This window comes from Megalobrama amblycephala, linkage group LG17 (assembly GCF_018812025.1).
Source record: "Megalobrama amblycephala isolate DHTTF-2021 linkage group LG17, ASM1881202v1, whole genome shotgun sequence".
Taxonomy (NCBI): Eukaryota; Metazoa; Chordata; class Actinopteri; order Cypriniformes; family Xenocyprididae; genus Megalobrama; species Megalobrama amblycephala.
The window spans coordinates 595,366-616,189 of record NC_063060.1 but is presented as its reverse complement, the minus strand read 5'-3'; the positions used below and the strand labels follow the sequence as shown (position 1 = coordinate 616,189).

General features: G+C 37.4%; 1 protein-coding gene across 10 annotated transcripts in view; it reads right to left on the bottom strand.

Moving 5' to 3' along the window:
- Nucleotides 1-20,824, bottom strand: part of LOC125250592 (receptor-type tyrosine-protein phosphatase mu-like) — a 230,570-nt gene that overhangs the window by 78,147 nt on the left and 131,599 nt on the right. For all 10 annotated transcript variants that reach the window (XM_048163240.1, XM_048163241.1, XM_048163242.1 and 7 more), the window contains exons 11-12: nucleotides 19,213-19,315; nucleotides 4,133-4,409 (exon numbers count right to left, since the gene is read on the bottom strand). In XM_048163240.1, the coding sequence (XP_048019197.1) occupies nucleotides 4,133-4,409; nucleotides 19,213-19,315 (380 nt within the window). The remainder of the gene's footprint in view (nucleotides 1-4,132; nucleotides 4,410-19,212; nucleotides 19,316-20,824) is intronic.

The window sequence follows — 20,824 nt, the reverse complement described above, 5'->3', positions numbered from 1 at the left end:
AAATAATTATTCATTAAAATTTCTGATGACACAAATCATGTTTATAATATTATTATCATCGTTATTACTTTTATTAATAATAATTTTTATAATTTATTCTAAAGTTGGTTTTATTTTAAATTATTCATATTATTACTATTGCTACTAAAAATAATATTTTAAAAGATTTAGTGCTGTAAAATCAATTAATCGAGATTAATCGCATCTAACATAAAAGTTTGTAAATATATGCAAAATATATGACTTCCAGTAAAATTTGGAACCAAAAATTATTCAGACACTTTGACCTGATCATGTTTTGCTGAAGTGTTTTCTGACATAATTAAGATTAATTAAGTTTAACTCTGAGATCTTGTCATATTTTATTACCATTTTTTTTAAATATAGTGAATAAACTGAATTAATGAATGAAATGTTCAAGGTGTCTGAATAAATTATATATAAATATATATATTTACAAACATTTATGCTGGATGCAATTAATCGCATCTAATTATTAGTGGTGTCAAATCAATAAATTGCGATTAATTGCATCTAACATAAAAGTTTGTAAATATAATATATATGTGTGTGTATGTATGCATATACATATACATACACATATATATTTACAAACTTATGTTAGATGCAATTAATTGTGATTAATCGATTTGACACCACTAATAATAACAATTTATTATGTCCTTACTTTATAAAAAATTATAATAATGTTAATAGTATTATTATCATTGTTAAATAATAATAATAATTATATTAAAATTATTCTATAATTATTAATTATAACAAATAAATGATATGAATCTACTGACAGTCCTACAGTAAACCTCACGTAGAGCAATAGAAGCGTGTGTCATGCGTGACGTTCTCTGATGAAGCTGCAGGCGGATCGTTTCTACAGGAGGAACTAACAATGTACTTCTGTCAGCAGAAACTCCGTCTGCTGCTGCTGCATGACTCTACTGATGTATGTGCTGGTGTATTTTCTATGCCTGCTGAGCAGCTGCAGCATTAAAACTGCATTTCAGACGAATGCTGTATGCGAGCGTTCAGAAGCCGAGCACCTGGAACACGACTCACTTTATTGCTTGTAATCAAACTAATGTCCTGAGCTACACAAACACCTTCTTCTGCTTTATTACTGTTGGTGTTTTTAGTATGCCTGTCAAAGCCAACATACTGTTATTGCACATAAACAGCATTTCAAAAGACTAACACCTGCTGGAGCTTTCAAACTACATCCTTTAGGCTTTTCTAAACACCTTTGTGTTTTTGATGCATTTTTCATGAAACAACTCATTTTGCTTCTCCAGTAAATGTATCTTGATTTAAGAATGTTTAGATATTTGTGCTGGAAAACGAGACCAACATATTGCTTTTGCAGTGTAGCAGCTTTAATATTTCAATATTTCCCCAGCATGACTGTATCAACACAACAGTCAAAGCCTTGAAAACGCACCTCCACCTACACCTGAACACACATGAAGACCTCTGACCCGACGAACGAGCCTCACAACAACGTAAACAAACACTCGTACGGCTATTACAAAGAAAAGCAACCAGAAATGTGCATTTAGCATCTGAAAGGCAGGACGTTAAGAGCGCGAGGCCTGATTTAATGAATTACAGGTCTTGAATAGAGGGCCGTCTCAGTAAGTGCCCGTCTGAATCCATCAGGGAGGCTAAAACACAGATCCTCAGTCAATTAGGACATCAATTATGGCCGGCAGCTCTTCCACGGCCTTTTAGAGCAACACGACTGTCAATCTAAACAGCGCGTTTTCTTTAAAAGCGCCGCGAGAGGTGAGAAAGAGCAAGACGCATTAAGTCAAAGTGAGTTAATGCGAGCGGTGGGCGTCTCCCGTCGTGTATGACACTCAAAAGTGTCGCTCTGACACTCAAAGTGTTTTTCTGCACGATTACAGGCAAAGACGTTCCCTGACGGCCTCTTACGCGCGTGTTTGAGGACGCCGGTCGAGGTCGAGGCGTCCGGAGGGATCCTCTTCATCTCCGTTCTCTTTCTTACCCACAATTACCTTGCTCATCGACTCCGGCCGCTGTGGTTTCAGAGGAGAGCCACTCGACGCGCGTGAATGTGTGCCTGTTAATCGAGGGGCTTCGAGCGTTTGTCGCTGTCATGACTCTGAATTCCTCACACTCTTCTGTTTCTCCCACAGGGTCCGAAATTAACACTCAACAAGCGCCAAATGCAAGTTAAAATTGGCTTTGGCGCATCAGTAAATGAAGCCAGCTGTCCGGTGACTTTCTTTGGAAATGCAACACTGCGAAAAAAAAATGGTTTTCTTTCCTCAGAATGTTTAGATATTTGTGCTGGAAAACAAGACACAAGAACTGAGGAAGAAGACTTGGATTGGATTCAATTAGATTGATTATTAGAAAATTAGTGTATGTTAATATTCAGTAATATTGCTGATTTGACTGTACCAACATCCAATTCCAGCAGAAACTAAATTCTGTTTGCATCACTGATCATTATTTTCATGTTTAGTACTTACAGCGTTCATACAGATACTGTAAATTGAAATTCCAGGACTTTTCGAGCACTACTTTTTCTACGTTTTCAAGGACTACACTCAGAGAATTCACTTATCAAACAATATTTTTTATCTTTCAAATTCTAAAAAAAGGTAAATAGATAAATAAAATATGTATGCAACGACTGTGGCATCCTAAAGTATGGGAACATTAATAAAGCCCTAGAATTTTTTAGAGCAAATAGAAAGGCATAAACTTTTTATACGACTCCCATTAAAAGATATTTTAATAACAGAAGAAAACAAAGGATTTCATTTGTAAAATGTAAACTAAATTATATTTAGTTTGCACTAAAAATAGTTTATTTTTTAAAGATTTTTTCCCTTAAATAACATATAAGGGATCCAAGATACAACTTACAGCATATTTAATAATAAATATTAAATGCAAAGTTTATAAATAATATTTTATATTATAATGTCGGTATACTTGGCATTGAGAAACGTTCTGCATGTTTAAGGATTTCCTGATAATTCACTCTCCTCCATGTCATCCAAGATGTTCATGTCTTTCTTTCTTCAGTCGAAAAGAAATGAAGGTTTTTGAGGAAAACATTCCAGGATTTTTCTCCATATAGTGGACTTCACTGGGGTTCAACGGGTTGAAGGTCCAAATGTCAGTTTCAGTGCAGCTTCAAAGAGCTCTACATGATCCCAGACGAGGAATAAGAGCGTGACCTTTCCAACATGATTACTTCATGCGTGGAGCATCACAGAGCAGTGCAAGACGAGCATTTGTGGTTAATAAGTATATAATATTTTTTTTTTTTTTTTTAGAAAATGTCCGATGGTTTCTCTAGATAAGACTCTTATTCCTCGTCTGGGATCATGTAGAGCTCTTTGAAGCTGCACTGAAACTGACATTTGGACCTTCAACCCGTTGAACCCCAGTGAAGTCCACTATATGGAGAAAAATCCTGGAATGTTTTATCTTAAATTTCTTTTCCACTGAATAAAGAAAGACATGAACATCTTGGATGACATGGAGGAGAGGAAATTATCAGGAAATTTGAATTCTGAACTAATCCTTTAATGTTTGGGGTTTATCAATGACTATAGTGCAGGTTGCATGGTTAAACCAGTAGGTGGCGGCAAGGGACTCACTTTAAGAGTGAGTTAGTTAGTATACAATTCATTAAGGTTGTAAACAAGGAAATTATTTATAAGCAAAGCAGCTCGGGGTGAAGCTGAATCTGACGCTGTCAGTCATGGGATATCCCCTTAACCATACTATGATAAAGATATCGCTTTCCTTATTCAAACTGATTTTTTTTACAAGAAAATGTGATTAACCAGAAGAATGAAAGCTGTATCATATACTTGGAAATATATGAGCATCATAGCCATGCGAAATGGCTTTATATCTATGATGCGCTGCAGCTTTAATTTTGCATGAAAAGATTTGTGTTTTATCGACAAAATAAACACTGATTTCATATTAATCATCTTTTCAAGGGTTTTCCAGAACTTAAATTTTAAATAGTCATATTCAAGCACCTTCTACGAACCCTGTGTAAAGCTGCTTTGAAACAATCTGTACTGTATAAAGCGCTATAGAAAGAGAGGACTCGTGAACGCACCCCGTTGGCCGTGCTGACGGCCTGATAGTAGATGCTGTAGCTCTTGTGCGGGAGCAGCGGAGCGTTCCAGTAGCCGCTGTACGTCCGGTTGTCTCCGATGGTGAAGGGCTGCGGCGAGGGGACGCCTGCGGACGGGAACTCAGCGCCGTAGTAGTACTGAGAGTTCAGACTGCTGGCGTTCTGGTAGTGAACCGGCACCGGATAACAGCGCAGGATTTCAGCTTCACCGCCACGAGCCCTTCGAGGCCGTTCCTCCTCAACAACCACCTGATACACACTGAGAGAGAGAGAGAGAGACATGCTGTTTTAAACCCACAAGGAAATTGATACTATTAATCATAATAAATGAGCAAAAAAGACATTTCAAAAAGTCTTAATATCTTCAGTCATTTCTCTTCTCCATCTTGATTTAAGAATGTTTAGATATTTGTGCTGGAAAACAAGACAGAAACACTGAGGAGTTTTTTGCAGTGTGATATAACACGCTTCTGTTAAAAGTTATTGACAAATCCCTGGCATTGCTGCCAAGATCTATAACCATATTCATCAGGATCCTCCATCTCTCGCGGTGACGCTCCTTTCATCTCGGCCGTCTCTGGCTCTCAGACGTTATAAGAGGTTTCTTCTCCAGATCCAATATTCACCCACACCGGAGGAACAAGAACCCCGGCGCGGCTTCATAAATTAGCACTGCCACAACACAAAGACGCCCATGTTTGCTGTTTAATCATTTATGGACTTAAAGGGCAAACATCCTCTCACGCTCCCTTCATAAATTCTCTGTGTCAGTTTTTCGGGAAGGGCCGGCGAAGCCCCGGAGCGCCGCGAGTCTACGGTAAAGCGCTGCGTCGACGGTAAGTGACCATGACAAAAAACAGGGCTTGTGTTTCATACACTTCACATGCACTTTACTCAACGCACAACTGAACTAAACTAAACCAAACTCAAGCTGCTGGTATTTACAGAGGACAGAGAGAGCGGCTAGCTGCTCGCGCAATGAATGTTGACTGATGCTAATCTGACCTTTGGGTTTGTTAATCTGTAATAAAGTCTGGGTTTGCTAGCAAAAGGTTATCTGTGAATATAAGAAGCTGCATTTATAAATATACTGTAGTTAATGAAATTACAAACCTGAAACCGCCTGCCCTTTCCTGTGGATTCATTAAACACACGGAAAACAATCCGCTGAAATATCCATCCATCCCTAAATAGCCACCCATCCATCCATCCATCCCTAAATATACATCCATCCATCCATCCATCCCTAAAAATATACATCCATCCATCCATCCATCATACTAAATATACATCCATACATCCATCCCTAAAAATATACATCCATACATCCATCCATCCCTAAATATACATCCATACATCCATCCCTAAAAATATACATCCATCCATCCATCCATCCATCCCTAAATATACATCCATACATCCATCCATCCCTAAAAATATACATCCATCCATCCATCCATCCATCCATCCCTAAATATACATCCATCCATCCATCCATCCATCCATCCATCCATCCATCCATCCATCCCTAAATATACATCCATACATCCATCCATCCCTAAAAATATACATCCATCCATCCATCCCTAAATATACATCCATACATCCATCCATCCCTAAAAATATACATCCATCCATCCATCCATCCCTAAATATCCATCTATCTATCCCTAAAAATACCCATCCATCCATCCCTAAAAATATACATCCATCCATCCATCCATCCATCCCTAAATATCCATCTATCTATCCCTAAAAATACCCATCCATCCATCCCTAAAAATATACATCCATCCATCCATCCCTAAAAATATCCATCCATCCATCCATCCCTAAATATACATCTATCTATCCCTAAAAATATCCATCCATCCATCCCTAAATATACATCCACCCATCCCTAAATATACATCCATACATCCATCCATCCCTAAATATACATCTATCTATCCCTAAAAATATCCATCCATCCATCCCTAAATATACATCCATACATCCATCCATCCCTAAAAATATACATCCATCCATCCATCCATCCCTAAATATCCATCTATCTATCCCTAAAAATATCCATCCATCCATCCCTAAAAATATACATCCATCCATCCATCCCTAAATATCCATCTATCTATCCCTAAAAATATCCATCCATCCATCCCTAAATATACATCCATCCCTAAAAATATACATCCATCCATCCCTAAATATACATCCATCCATCCATCCATCCATCCCTAAATATCCATCTATCTATCCCTAAAAATGTCCATCTATCCATCCCTAAATATATATCCATCCATCCATCCCTAAAAATGTCCATCTATCCATCCCTAAATATATATCCATCCATCCCTAAATATATATCCATCCATCCCTAAATATATATCCATCCATCCCTAAATATCCATCTATCTATCCCTAAAAATATCCATCCATCCCTAAATATATATCCATCCATCCCTAAATATCCATCTATCCCTAAAAATATCCATCCATCCATCCCTAAATATACATCCATCCATCCATCCCTAAATATCCATCCATCCATCCCTAAATCCATCATCCATCCCTAAATATCTATCCATCCATCCCTAAATATCCATCCATCCATCCATCAATATCCATCAATCCCTGAATCATCCATCCATCCATCCATCCATCCATCCATCCATCAATATCCATCAATCCCTAAATCCATCCATCCACACCTAAATATCTATCCATCCTTAAATATCCATCCATCCATCCATCCATCCATCAATATCCATCAATCTCTAAATCATCCATCCATCCATCCATCCATCCCTAAATATCCATCCATCCATCCATCCATCCATCAATATCCATCAATTCCTGAATCATCCATCCATCCATCCATCCATCCATCCATCCATCCATCCATCAATATCCATCAATCCCTAAATCCATCCATCCACACCTAAATATCTATCCATCCATCAATATCCATCCATCCATCCATCAATATCCATCAATCCCTGAATCATCCATCCCTAAATATCCATCCATCCCTAAATATCCATCCATCCATCCATCCATCCATCCATCCATCCATCAATAACCATCAATCCCTAAATCCATCCATCCACACCTAAATATCTATCCATCCTTAAATATCCATCCATCCATCCATCCATACCTAAATATCCATCCATCCCTAAATCTATCCATCCATACATCTCTAAATAAACATCCATCCTTAAATCCATCCATCCATACCTAAATATCCATCAATCCCTAAATCATCCATCCATCCATCCATCCCTAAATATCCATCCATCCACACCTAAATATCCATCCATCCATCAATATCCATCCATCCATCAATATCCATCAATCCCTAAATCCATCCATCCATCCATCCATCCATCCATCCATCCATCCATCCATCCACACCTAAATATCCATACATCCCTAAATATCCATCCATCCTTAAATCCATCCATCCATACCTAAATATCCATCAAGCCCTAAATCATCCATCCATCCATCCATCCATCCATCCATCCATCCATCCATCCATCCATCCATCCCTAAATATCCATCCATCCATCCATCCACACCTAAATATCCATCCATCCCTAAATCTATCCATCCATACATCCTTAAATATCCATCCATCCATCCATCCATCCATACCTAAATATCCATCCATCCCTAAATCTATCCATCCATACATCTCTAAATAAACATCCATCCTTAAATCCATCCATCCATACCTAAATATCCATCAATCCCTAAATCATCCATCCATCCATCCATCCCTAAATATCCATCCATCCACACCTAAATATCCATCCATCCATCAATATCCATCAATCCCTAAATCCATCCATCCATCCATCCATCCACACCTAAATATCCATACATCCCTAAATATCCATCCATCCTTAAATCCATCCATCCATACCTAAATATCCATCAAGCCCTAAATCATCCATCCATCCATCCATCCATCCATCCATCCATCCATCCCTAAATATCCATCCATCCATCCATCCACACCTAAATATCCATCCATCCCTAAATCTATCCATCCATACATCCCTAAATATCCATCCATCCTTAAATCCATCCATCCATACCTAAATATCCATCAAGCCCTAAATCATCCATCCATCCATCCATCCATCCCTAAATATCCATCCATCCATCAATATCCATCAATCCCTAAATCATCCATCTATCCATCCATCAATATCCATCCATCAATCCCTAAATCATCCATCTATCCATCCATCCATCCCTAAATCATCCATCCATCCTTAAATATCCATTCATCCATCCCTAAATCCATCCATTCATTTATCCCTAAATATCCATCCATCCCTAAATCCATCCATCCATCCATACCTAAATATCCATCCATCCATCCATCCATCCTTAAATATCCATTCATCCATCCCTAAATCCATCCATTCATTTATCCCTAAATATCCATCCATCCCTAAATCCATCCATCCATCCACACCTAAATATCCACCCATCATCCCTAAATCCATCCATCCTTAAATATCCATCCATTCATCCCTAAATATCCATCCATCCATGCATCCATCCATCCCACAAAAGGGAGTGGCCTGTGGCTCTTTAGCCAATCACAATCAGTCTTTACCTGTCAATCATTTTGCACATTTGGAGGGGTTTGGAGAGAATAAAGTGTAATATACAGTCATAAAGTTATTAGACGCCTCCAACATTAACAAAACACACTCTCTCTCTCCTTCAGCTTGAGGCGTCACTTTCAGTTATGTCTGAATTACGTGTGAAACAGTCAGTGTGGAAATAAATTCTATGACATTATTGAATGAGCTGCTCGGCTGCATGATAATACATTACCATCCTGCGGCATGCTGGGTAAAGGTGATCTCTGCCAGCGCTTCAGTCTGGAGATGAAATATCATGTGATGAATTATTTAAGCCAATGAGAGACAGCGCAGGTGAGAGGGGAAGTTAATTAGCACCTGATCTCACACTGAGGTCAAAGTTCAGAGGTCAAAGAGCAAACCTCACCGGAGGTCTATCTTGATTACAGATGAACGAAAGAGAAAGAGAGAGACGTGTGTAAAATGCAATAATTCTCTGGAAATATAAAACTTGATAACAGAAATAATGAGATTTTGGGAAATGTCCCGCCCCTTACCATAACCGCCAGTTTCCATACACTACTAACTAACCCAACCAGGCCCCACCCCTTTATTCTGCATACGAATTATTTAAATGAGGAATATTGAGAAGAAAACTCAAGATGGAGTTCAGAAACACTGACACTGATATAGAGAAGAACTTGTTGACCTTTTTCAGGCTCAAACAGCAACATTACACACTAAAGTCAGATGAAGATGGAGAAAAGCTTTAATTGTAGAGTGTTACCAACTGTTTTTAACTTCATATTCATGCTCCAAAGGGCATCTAGAAGTGCTATAATGTGATCTATACGTGTGTGTGTGGCTGAAGCAGGTGTGTAATGGGATGAGACCTGCAGACGGACAGCACAGGAACCAATTTCCACATCTGAACCCGGTAATGTCCCTCTTCCTCCTGTTACTGTGGAAACGGAGGATCCGTTTGCCCATCATCCCACTTATTATTCTGCATAAATTCAGCTTTATTTCTGAGAGAAGAAAAGAAGGTCCTTCTTGACATGTGTGTGTGAATGTGAGTGCTGTCAGCGCGGATGTGTGCGGCACGAATACGGCCGCAGGGCGAAACGGAGACCGCCGACGGCAGCGATGGATCCAATCGCCACCGACCCACATACTTTCTTATGACGCTTTCATCTGATCAGAGACGCTCGCTGTTGTTAATTACATCAGTGTGAAACTAAATCATCGCGAAAGTAACCTTGATACGGCGAGGGCACTTCAAAGAGCGAGCAGACAATTTCAGCCAATGCAACGCAAAATAGAGCCTGAAAGTCATCAGAAATTAAACTCATTATATTCTCAACAAATAAAAGGAGCTAATCGTCATCAGGGGGTCAAATTGAACATTTATACTTTGCAATTATGCATTTGAGAGCGAGCTTGTGTTTAAAACAAAAACAAATATCTGCCGATGGGGTCAGAAAAATAAAATGAATTCAAAAGGGAAAACAAGATGATTTTTCTGACTCTATTGGCAGATATTTGTTCTTGTAAACTCATGTTCCACAGAATCCAACCGGACCTTGAAATGCAAAAGACATTTGTGTCGAATCATGATTCGGATCGCGTGTCAAACTGCTGAAATCACGTGACTTTGGCGCTCCGAACCGCTGATTCAACACGCTGATTCATAACGCTCCGAAGCTTCCTGAAGCAGTGTTTTGAAATCGGCCATCACTAAATAAGTCGTTATTTTGTTTTTTTGGCGCACCAAAAATATTATTGTCTCTTTATAATATTAATATTGAACCACTGTACTCACATGAACTGATTTAAATATGTTTTTAGTACATTAATGGATCTTGAGAGAGGAAATGTCATTGCTCAGGCCTCACTGAGCCATCGGATTTCATCAAAAATATCTTAATTTGCATTCTGAAGATTAACGAAGATCTTACGGGTGTGGAACGACATGAGGGTGAGTAATAAATGACAGAATTTTCATTTTTGGGTGAACTAACCCTTTAAACTCTGTCACCAAAACAAACCGTGTTCAGCGGCCCGTACGACTCCAGTACATAATTTCAGGACCTAAAAAGAGACTTTCGAGGAGATCTAGATGTTTAATGAGCTTGTTTACACACCATCTGTAAAAGAAATATGCAGCTAATGTGTAATTAAGTAGCTCTGATGAGTTGTCCGCATCGATCACATCAGCCCGTTTTCTCACAGGAAGTGCTGGAGTTGTTCGGGTCTCCACGAAAACTGTCGCCGACTGCAGCGGCTCCGCACAATAACTCCCAGAGAGCCTTAAACTAATTAATTAAAACCTCTAACGGCAGAGTGACCTGACAGCTTTATCCCAGGCAGTGCCAGACACGAGCGCAGACGGAAAGAAAATGAGAAAACCAGGATGATGAGGGTTTCTGAGCAAAGAGAGAAGAGGAGGAGGTGGAAACATGGGAACACTTTATAATAACATTCCAGTTATTAATATTACACTGTAAAAAACAACATGTTCTCACTCACAACTCGTCTCTTTTTAACACACAGGGTTCCCTTTAGCATCATTTTTCGACGTGCGGGTACTCCATTGCTTTCAGTTGTTTGTCTAATGCATCAGATCAAGACACATTTAATTCTTTGCATGCATTTGTGAAAGTGGAAATGATTTTTATAAATATTTATACTTTAATAGATCTTTTGAAGCACCTAAACCCACCCCTACCCTAAACCTACACTTCAGTCACAGATATTTACTGCAGAAACTGACCAAAAGCAGTTTAAAACAAAAAGGTTCTATGTACAAAGTCAAATGGAATGCAAAAACTTCCATTGAATTTTTTGGAACCTTTTATTCAAAAAAAAAAAAAAAAAAAAGGTTCTATATAGAACTCTAGGGTTCCTGACTCAATTTTAAAGAACATTTTATTCCAAAAAGGTTCTATTTAGAACTCTAGGGTTCTTGACTCAATTTTAAGAACACTTTATTCCAAAATGGTTCTATATAGAACTATAGGATTCTTGACTCAATTTTAAGGAACGCTTTATAGAACTCTAGGGTTCTTGACTCAATTTTAAGAACACTTTATTCCAAAAAGGTTCTATATAGAACTCTAGGGTTCCTGACTCAATTTTAAGAACACTTTATTCCAAAATGGTTCTATATAGAACTATAGGGTTCTTGACTCAATTTTAAGGAACGCTTTATAGAACTCTAGGGTTCTTGACTCAATTTTAAGAACACTTTATTCCAAAAAGGTTCTATATAGAACTCTAGGGTTCTTGACTCAATTTTAAAGAACATTTTATTCCAAAAAGGTTCTATTTAGAACTCTAGGGTTCTTGACTCAATTTTAAAGAACATTTTATTCCAAAAAGGTTCTATTTAGAACTCTAGGGTTCTTGACTCAATTTTAAAGAACATTTTATTCCAAAAAGGTTCTATTTAGAACTCTAGGGTTCTTGACTCAATTTTAAAGAACATTTTATTCCAAAAAGGTTCTATTTAGAACTCTAGGGTTCCTGACTCAATTTTAAGAACACTTTATTCCAAAATGGTTCTATATAGAACTATAGGGTTCTTGACTCAATTTTAAGGAGTGCTTTATAGAACTCTAGGGTTCTTGACTCAATTTTAAAGAACACTTTATTCCAAAAAGGTTCTATCTAGAACTCTAGGGTTCTTGACTCAATTTTAAAGAACATTTTATTCCAAAAAGGTTCTATTTAGAACTCTAGGGTTCCTGACTCAATTTTAAGAACACTTTATTCCAAAAAGGTTCTATTTAGAACTCTAGGGTTCTTGACTCAATTTTAAGAACACTTTATTCCAAAAAGGTTCTATTTAGAACTCTAGGGTTCCTGACTCAATTTTAAAGAACATTTTATTCCAAAAAGGTTCTATTTAGAACTCTAGGGTTCCTGACTCAATTTTAAGAACACTTTATTCCAAAAAGGTTCTATTTAGAACTCTAGGGTTCTTGACTCAATTTTAAAGAACATTTTATTCCAAAAAGGTTCTATTTAGAACTCTAGGGTTCTTGACTCAATTTTAAGGAACGCTTTATAGAACTCTAGGGTTCTTGACTCAATTTTAAGAACACTTTATTCCAAAAAGGTTCTATATAGAACTCTAGGGTTCTTGACTCAATTTTAAAGAACATTTTATTCCAAAAAGGTTCTATTTAGAACTCTAGGGTTCTTGACTCAATTTTAAGGAGTGCTTTATAGAACTCTAGGGTTCTTGACTCAATTTTAAAGAACACTTTATTCCAAAAAGGTTCTATCTAGAACTCTAGGGTTCTTGACTCAATTTTAAAGAACATTTTATTCCAAAAAGGTTCTATTTAGAACTCTAGGGTTCTTGACTCAATTTTAAGAACACTTTATTCCAAAAAGGTTCTATTTAGAACTCTAGGGTTCCTGACTCAATTTTAAAGAACATTTTATTCCAAAAAGGTTCTATTTAGAACTCTAGGGTTCCTGACTCAATTTTAAGAACACTTTATTCCAAAAAGGTTCTATTTAGAACTCTAGGGTTCCTGACTCAATTTTAAAGAACATTTTATTCCAAAAAGGTTCTATTTAGAACTCTAGGGTTCTTGACTCAATTTTAAAGAACACTTTGTGCTAAAAAAGGTTCTCTATAAGGAAAAATGTCTTAAAGGACTGCATAATACTTCAATGTTTAATGATTATTTACGATTATTTAAATTTTTTCTGATGTATGTTTATGAGGTGTTTAATTCATAAATTAAGTAAAACTGAAAATGAATTAATTAAAACTAAATGCATAAATGAATGAACCCCTAAAAGGTTCTATATATGAAGCGCCTTACGGAACCCTTTAAGCTTCCATAAAGAACCTTTTCTTGTAAGAGTATCAAATCACATATCATGACTTTTATATCTTTGCATTTCTTGTAAAGGGTTTCAGCTGTGTTTGTCTGCACTGTGGGATCAGACGCGGCCCGCTGCCGTCGCTCTGGATTCAGGCACATCTAACTGACACCAATTAGAGACCGTCAGTCCGGCCGGCCACCCATCGCCACGGATAACACTTATGGAGGATTGACTGACCATCGACTGGAGAGTGACCTGTAAGAGCGATGGTCTCTCCTCGGCCGGAGAGGAAAACAAGCGTCTGTCTCTGTGTGAGCCCGTATGATTGAGTGATGGAGGCTTTCTATCAGTCTGATTAAAGACGCATGAGCACCTGAACCGCTCGCTCCTCTCGTTTGAAATGTTTGTCTCTTTCTCACTGCAGGAAATATGTTCTTCTTCAGTATTTTTGTCTTGCTTTCCCTTTGAATTAAGATTATTTTTCTGACCCCATTGGCAGATATTTGTTCTTGTTTTAATCATAAACTTTGATATATTTTTTTTTAGAAACAAGACTTAATATCTTCAGTCATTTTGCTTCTCCAGTAAATATATCTTGATTTAAGAATTTGTGCTGGAAAACAAGACAGAAATACTGAGGAAGAATAGAGTTTTTTTTGCAGTGCACCTTTAGAGCAAGATAAATGTACTTGAGCAGCGGTACAGTGTACAATATTGTTTTCATAGCCTGTATCTTTAATATGTGTGTATTTTTCTCACTGCAGGTTTTTTTTTACTTGTTCGTACTTCTGCCAGTGCAGTGAGACAAAAGACACACATTAAAGGCAAAATATTATGTTTCAAGGATTCTTAGACATTTTAACTGGAAAAAAAACAAGGCAAGAAAACTAATTAAAAACCTAAGATTTTTTTGCAGTGTGATATAATTGTTGTTAGATATGAAATATTCCTAATATTGTGTTGGTCCCCCTTTTGCTGCCAAAACAGCCCTGACCCGTCGACTCCTCTAGACCCCTGAAGGTGTGCTGTGGTATCTGTAGATGTTAGCAGCAGATCCTTTAAATCCAGTAAGTTGTGAGGTGGATCCTCCATGGATCGGACTTGTTTGTTCAGCACATCCCACAGATGCTCAATTGGATTGAGATCTGGGGAATCTGGAGGCCAAGTCAACACCTCAAATTCATTGTTGTGCTCCTCAAACCATTCCTGAACCATTTTTGTGCATTATCCTGCTGAAAGAGGCCACAGCCACCAGGGAATACTGTTTCCATGAAAGGCTTCACATGGTCTGAACAATGCTTAGGTAGGTGGTACGTGTCACAGTAACATCCACATGGATGGCAGGACCCAAGGTTTCCCAGCAGAACATTGCCCAAAGCATCACACTGCCTCCGCCGGCTCGCCTTCTTCCCATAGTTTATCCTGGTGCCATGTGTTCCCCAGGTAAGAGACGCTATATATAGATGTAGAGCTGTAAAGTATTTGAGTAAATGTAATTTAAGTATCTTTTTTGGCTACTTTGTAGTTGTACTGAGTATTCAACATATTGGCAACTTTTACTCTCTACTTGACTACATTTTTGAGCAAGTAAATGTACTTTTTACTCCACTACATTTGTGATGAGTAATGCAATTACAAATTACATTTTTCATGACACCTAACTTTTTCTGCAGCAGTTTATTTCTGATATAAAGAAGCGATATCGCCATCTAAGGGCATTGAAGGTACTACATCTTGTGCATTTTGCCTTTACTCACCCAAACTTGTCAACAAGGTTACTTTACGTGAATGTGAGTGCTTTAGCAGGTAGTTTCTGATCACAGGTGTTTGATTTATTAGATGAGGAATTGACTGCAGCTGGTGATGAGGCTCAATCCAGCACATACATAGACTTTGATTATTTAATTTTACTTAACATTGTTTTATTTATCCGCTATATCGACAAGACCTTTTTGACGGATACTGGTTTACTTATTTCTGTGCACTTGAGCTCAACTGAGACTTGAGAGTTTGTAGACGTTTAAGAGGTTGTTGTGTCGACCTTGATTTATTGCAACACTGAGGTGTTCAAAAATATACATGATTTCTCATCTTACAAATCAACTGTTTCTTATTTTCACCGGCATGTCTTTGTGCATCTCTGATCCTACATTCAGCATGAGTAAAATACTTAAGTACTGTTAAAATCAGATACTTTAAGACTTTTACTCAAGTCGTATTGGAATTGGTTACTTGTACTGGAGTCATTTTCGATGTACTTTTACTCAAGTATGGTTTTCAGGTACTCTTTACAAAATATACATATATATATATACACACTATATGAGTGTGTGTCACTGTGTTAATGGCTAAAGCAGCTAGAACGGCGTAACTGATAACAGTGAATGTTTCTCGCTGTTGTAAACATGCATTTTGGGTTGGAATGGTCTCGAGGCGTTTGTGCAGCCGTTTCAATCACTGCACGACTGCGAGACAGATCAGTAATCCTCTCAAAGCCAACGCCACACGCCACACGCGTCCCCTCCGGACACGAATGTTCCCATCGTGTGTGTGTGTGTGTGTGTCGTCACAGAGATTACATGTCACAGCCAATTTGTGTTTGAGCAAATGTGTGTGTGTGTGTGGGTGGATTTATGTTTCTGATTGCTAATTGCACAAAAAAATAATACATCAAATGTCTGATTTCTTTAACTCTTGGTGGCGGGACTGTTTCTTTTCTTTGTTTAATCTCTTTTGTTGTGTTTCTTTCAAAGCTCTGGTGTCATTTGATGTGTTTCTTCATGCCGGTATCAATGGCAAACATCTGCTGTCGAGCGCTTGAGCGTCTGCCGCCGTATTCTCCTGCAGCTAATCACACGGTTTGATTACAAACAACCACAAACACTAGACTGATTTCAGGACCGTCTTCTGTCAGGAATCCTCACGGAAATGTCTTCTAGAATCCATAATTATTACGCAGAGTGTTTCCACTTCAACACACTTCACACTGCAGGGGTTCGAGATTCACGTCGTTAGTCAGATCAGATGCTCTTGGTTAATTGTCACATGACACTATGTTTGACCTCTGACCCTAGCAAGCTAAAAGACACATCATAACGTGATTAAAGCACTAATCAGAAGTGCATCACAATGACCAGCGGCCTCGTCTCCTGAAAACACGGAGAAACACAATCACAGACCGGGAGATTAGACGCGGATCACAATAATCAAATCTTGCTTTTCCTATTTTCCAATCTTGTTGAAGAGGTAAAAACATGATTTGATCAGATCAGATCAGATTAAATGATGGAGCCGGCGGTGTAATCCAGCAGAGATTACTGCGGTAAACACAACTGTAATTTACTGCGGTTATTTGCGCGGCGTACGGTCGAGCGTCCATCTCTGGATATCCAATATTAAACCAGCGCTTTGTAATATAATATTCTTATGCTGAAGATGTTACGGCTTTATCCGCTTCTTATTAAACATGCAGCAGTAAATAATGATGTTTTGACTGCGATTGTGAATCACACAAACCTTCACAAGCTTTAAATATTAGAGCGAATGAACCCTAAAACATCAAAAACATGTCCAGCTTATATTTCATCATTACATGTATATAAAGATTTAAATTCAAGGCCGTAAGCATGTTTTTGACATTGAAGGACCAAAAACATTCATTTAATTATTTAAATATTTAGGATTTATAAGGATTTAAGAGAACAGTGAAACAGAAAGAAATAGAATTTATTGTGAAGTGTTTGCAAATATTATTTTTCTTTTAAAATATGCACATATTCACTCTTAATCTTATGCTTAATATGCCGAAAACGGCTTACTTCATGTTTCTTGTCTTGATATATTCAGTTATGAAGTACATGGATGATGTAAATTCAAAACAGTGAAATTTGACAAAATATGTGAGTAGTTTGCATCACTATTTTCAAGTTAAGTCATATACGTAAATTATTGTGTTAAATTCATGCTTCTCGTAATCTTGAATCAGCATCTCTTCTCTTCTCTGATGACGAGGGCGGAGCAACCTGTCACTCACATGAGATCCACCAATAGCAAACCACAACCATCCAATCAATTCCAATCAAGCCCCGCCCTACATTTGTTCTTGTTTGCGAAGCGTTTCATGCGGAAATACGGCACAATAGAGAAGAAAGTTTCTGCTTCATATTTTAAATATCATGAAAGTAATGCAGAAATCTTCATTTACTGAAGGTGAACAGTAATTTTCTTTTGATTTGGGGCTGAAATATGAGCCGGACCCGTTCACCTGAGTAACGCGCGGCGTTTACTAATGAGAGCGGGCGATTGTGTTTGCAGTGTTGGTTGCGAGCGCGGGGACATTCAGGGGCCGCGGTGACACAGTCAGGAGAAACACATGAAAGCGGTTCAGGGATGAGCTCTGAAGCCTCACACACACTTTGTTCTCCGCTTCAAAGAATGACGCTCACTCGGAGGAATCCACAAACAATACAGGAGGAAAAATACCATGAAAACAGACTTCCTCACACTCACTCAGCTGTGCTTGATTTTGCTTCCGTTCACAAGCACTGTAAAATATGATCAGAATTTGAACTGTAAAAATGCTACCGTTTGCCAATTAACAGCCAGTGTCAAAAGTGATGTCCAGAGGAGATATTTGTTTTTTGTTTTGATTTTCTATAAGTTTGATTAAACCATCAAAATATGAGGAAAACATTTTATATTTTTTAAATATTTTCAATATAAGAGAAGAACAAAACATTAAACTTAAAAGTGCTGCTGGATTTACTGGTTATTTCTTTTTTTGTTGTTAAATTACAGTTTAATACCATAACATTTAAAGGTGCCGTAGAACATCTTTTCAAAAGATGTAATATAAGTCTAAGGTGTCTCCTGAATGTGTCTGTGAAGTTTCAGCTCAAAATACCCCATAGATTTTTTTTTATTCATTTTTTTAACTGCCTATTTTGGGGCATCATTAACTATGCACCGATTCAGGCTGCGGCCCCTTTAAATCTCACGCTCCCTGAATACAGTAATAAATGATGGTAACTTTAACCACATTTAACAGTACATTAGCAACATGCTAACGAAACATTTAGAAAGACAATTTACAAATATCACTAAAAATGTAATGTTATCATGGATCATGTCAGTAATTATTGCTCCATCTGCCATTTTTCGCTATTGTTCTTGCTTGCTTACCTAGTCTGATGATTCAGCTGTGCACAGATCCAGACGTTAATACTGGCTGCCCTTGTGTAATGCCTTGAACATGAGCTGGCATATGCAAATATTGGGGGCGTACATATTAATGATCCCGACTGTTACGTAACAGTCAGTGTTATGTTGAGTCATTCGCCTGTTCGTCGGAGGTCTTTTAAAGGAAGCAGTGGAGTTTGAAACTCAATGTATGTCTTTTCCATGTACTGAACTCTTGTTATTCAACTATGCCGAGGTAAATTAAATTTTTGATTTTAGGGCACCTTTAAATATATTAAATTTAAATATATATTAAAATCTGTGAATATGTTTACTGTATTTTTACAGAATTATTCTGGCTTTTTTTTTTTTAATAGAAATGGGTATCGATGATGAAATTCCCTGCTTTTGAGACCAGATCAGTTGTGATCGTACCTGACAGGAGCTCCGCGGCTCTGAGCGGGTTTCAGCACGACCGTGACGCTGCTGTCCGTCTGGTTCAGAGGCGTCTCCTGATCGTACGCCGGCATCGACGGAGCTGCAAACACACACAGAAGCCGAACCATTCAAAAGATTTGTTGTTAATTTTGACAGCAAATTTTGATTTAGTTTTAGTCAGTCTTTTGACTAAAATGCCATTTAGTTTTAGTCATAGGAAATTGTTTTAGTCTAATTTTAGTCGACTAAATATCATAAGATTTTGATGCATTACACTTAATGCATTACAATTTAACTAAATTAGATTTTAGTCGACTAAAATAATACACAGATCCAATACACTGATACACATCTGATATTCCCCAAACTGTTTATGTTCACCCAACTGTACTTTGCTCGTTTTTGACCGTTCAAGTGCAAAAACACACTAAAGAGCAAAATTCAGTACTTTTCAGGGATTGACACACTTTTCATTGAGATACTAATATTTTTTTAATTTTTTATCAGATTTGATTTTTACTTTTTCTGCTTTCATTGTAATTTTAGTTAAAAGTTTTAATAATTTTTTGTGTTTATGTCTTTTAGTTTTTGCTTTTAAAAGTTTTTATTTCTGTTTATTTTAATATCTCAGGTTAGGCTAAAGCTTAGAAACTATGAAATAAAATAAGTTTACATTTTTATATATTTAATGTTTATTTCAAGTAATGAATAATTCTTTGGTTTTAGGTTTAGTTAACTATAATAACCCTTATACTTGTAAAATATATTGAATAATGTGTCAAATAATGTTCTTAGATACAGTATTTTACTATGAATTAAATATAAATTCAATTAAATACAGTTTATTGTTTAAACAAAATAACAATAATGACCAGGAAAAAAAAAATAATTATAAACCATCCTGAAATACACCGTGACTCTTATTCTGAAATGTGCAGTCTGCACTGTAGCTGCTCATGAGAGTGATAAAATATGCATTCTTACAACATACTACCATATAAATATTATGTAGCAAACGTTGTCATAATTCATCAACATTAGCTTATAAGCAATCGCATGCAAATGTGCGCTATTCATTAAATGCGAAGCAGTCTGAAGTGCGGCTGGACGAGCCTGTAGAGGGCGCAACAGCGTCGTGTTTCCCGCGGTTAGATCAGCACGTTACACTTCAAATGTGCGCATCTTCCACACATTACAGCAGTCCTGACTGGATATCTTCCCAAATCGTCACTCTCTTTCATTTTCGTCTCGTTTTTATTCGTTGACGAAAAATAGTAGATTTTAGTCATAGTTTTAGTCATTCAAAACGCATTTTTATTTAGTCATTGTCTCGTTTTCGTCCGTGAAAAAAATTAAATTAACACTGACAGTAACTTGAATCACTAGAGTTATGACACAAGCGCACAAACGCAGATGTCTTTGCACCTGTTTATTTCATTCCGCTGATGGAGTAATCAGCTAGATGGCGCTGTCACAAAAAACTAGGGCATTTCGTTCTCTTACAAAAGAGCCCATATTACGCCCATCTTGTTCCTGTCTCTATGAAGCCCCTCCTTCTGAAAAGCACAGTGTGCTCTGATTGGTCGGCTGGAGCAGTGTGTTGTGATTG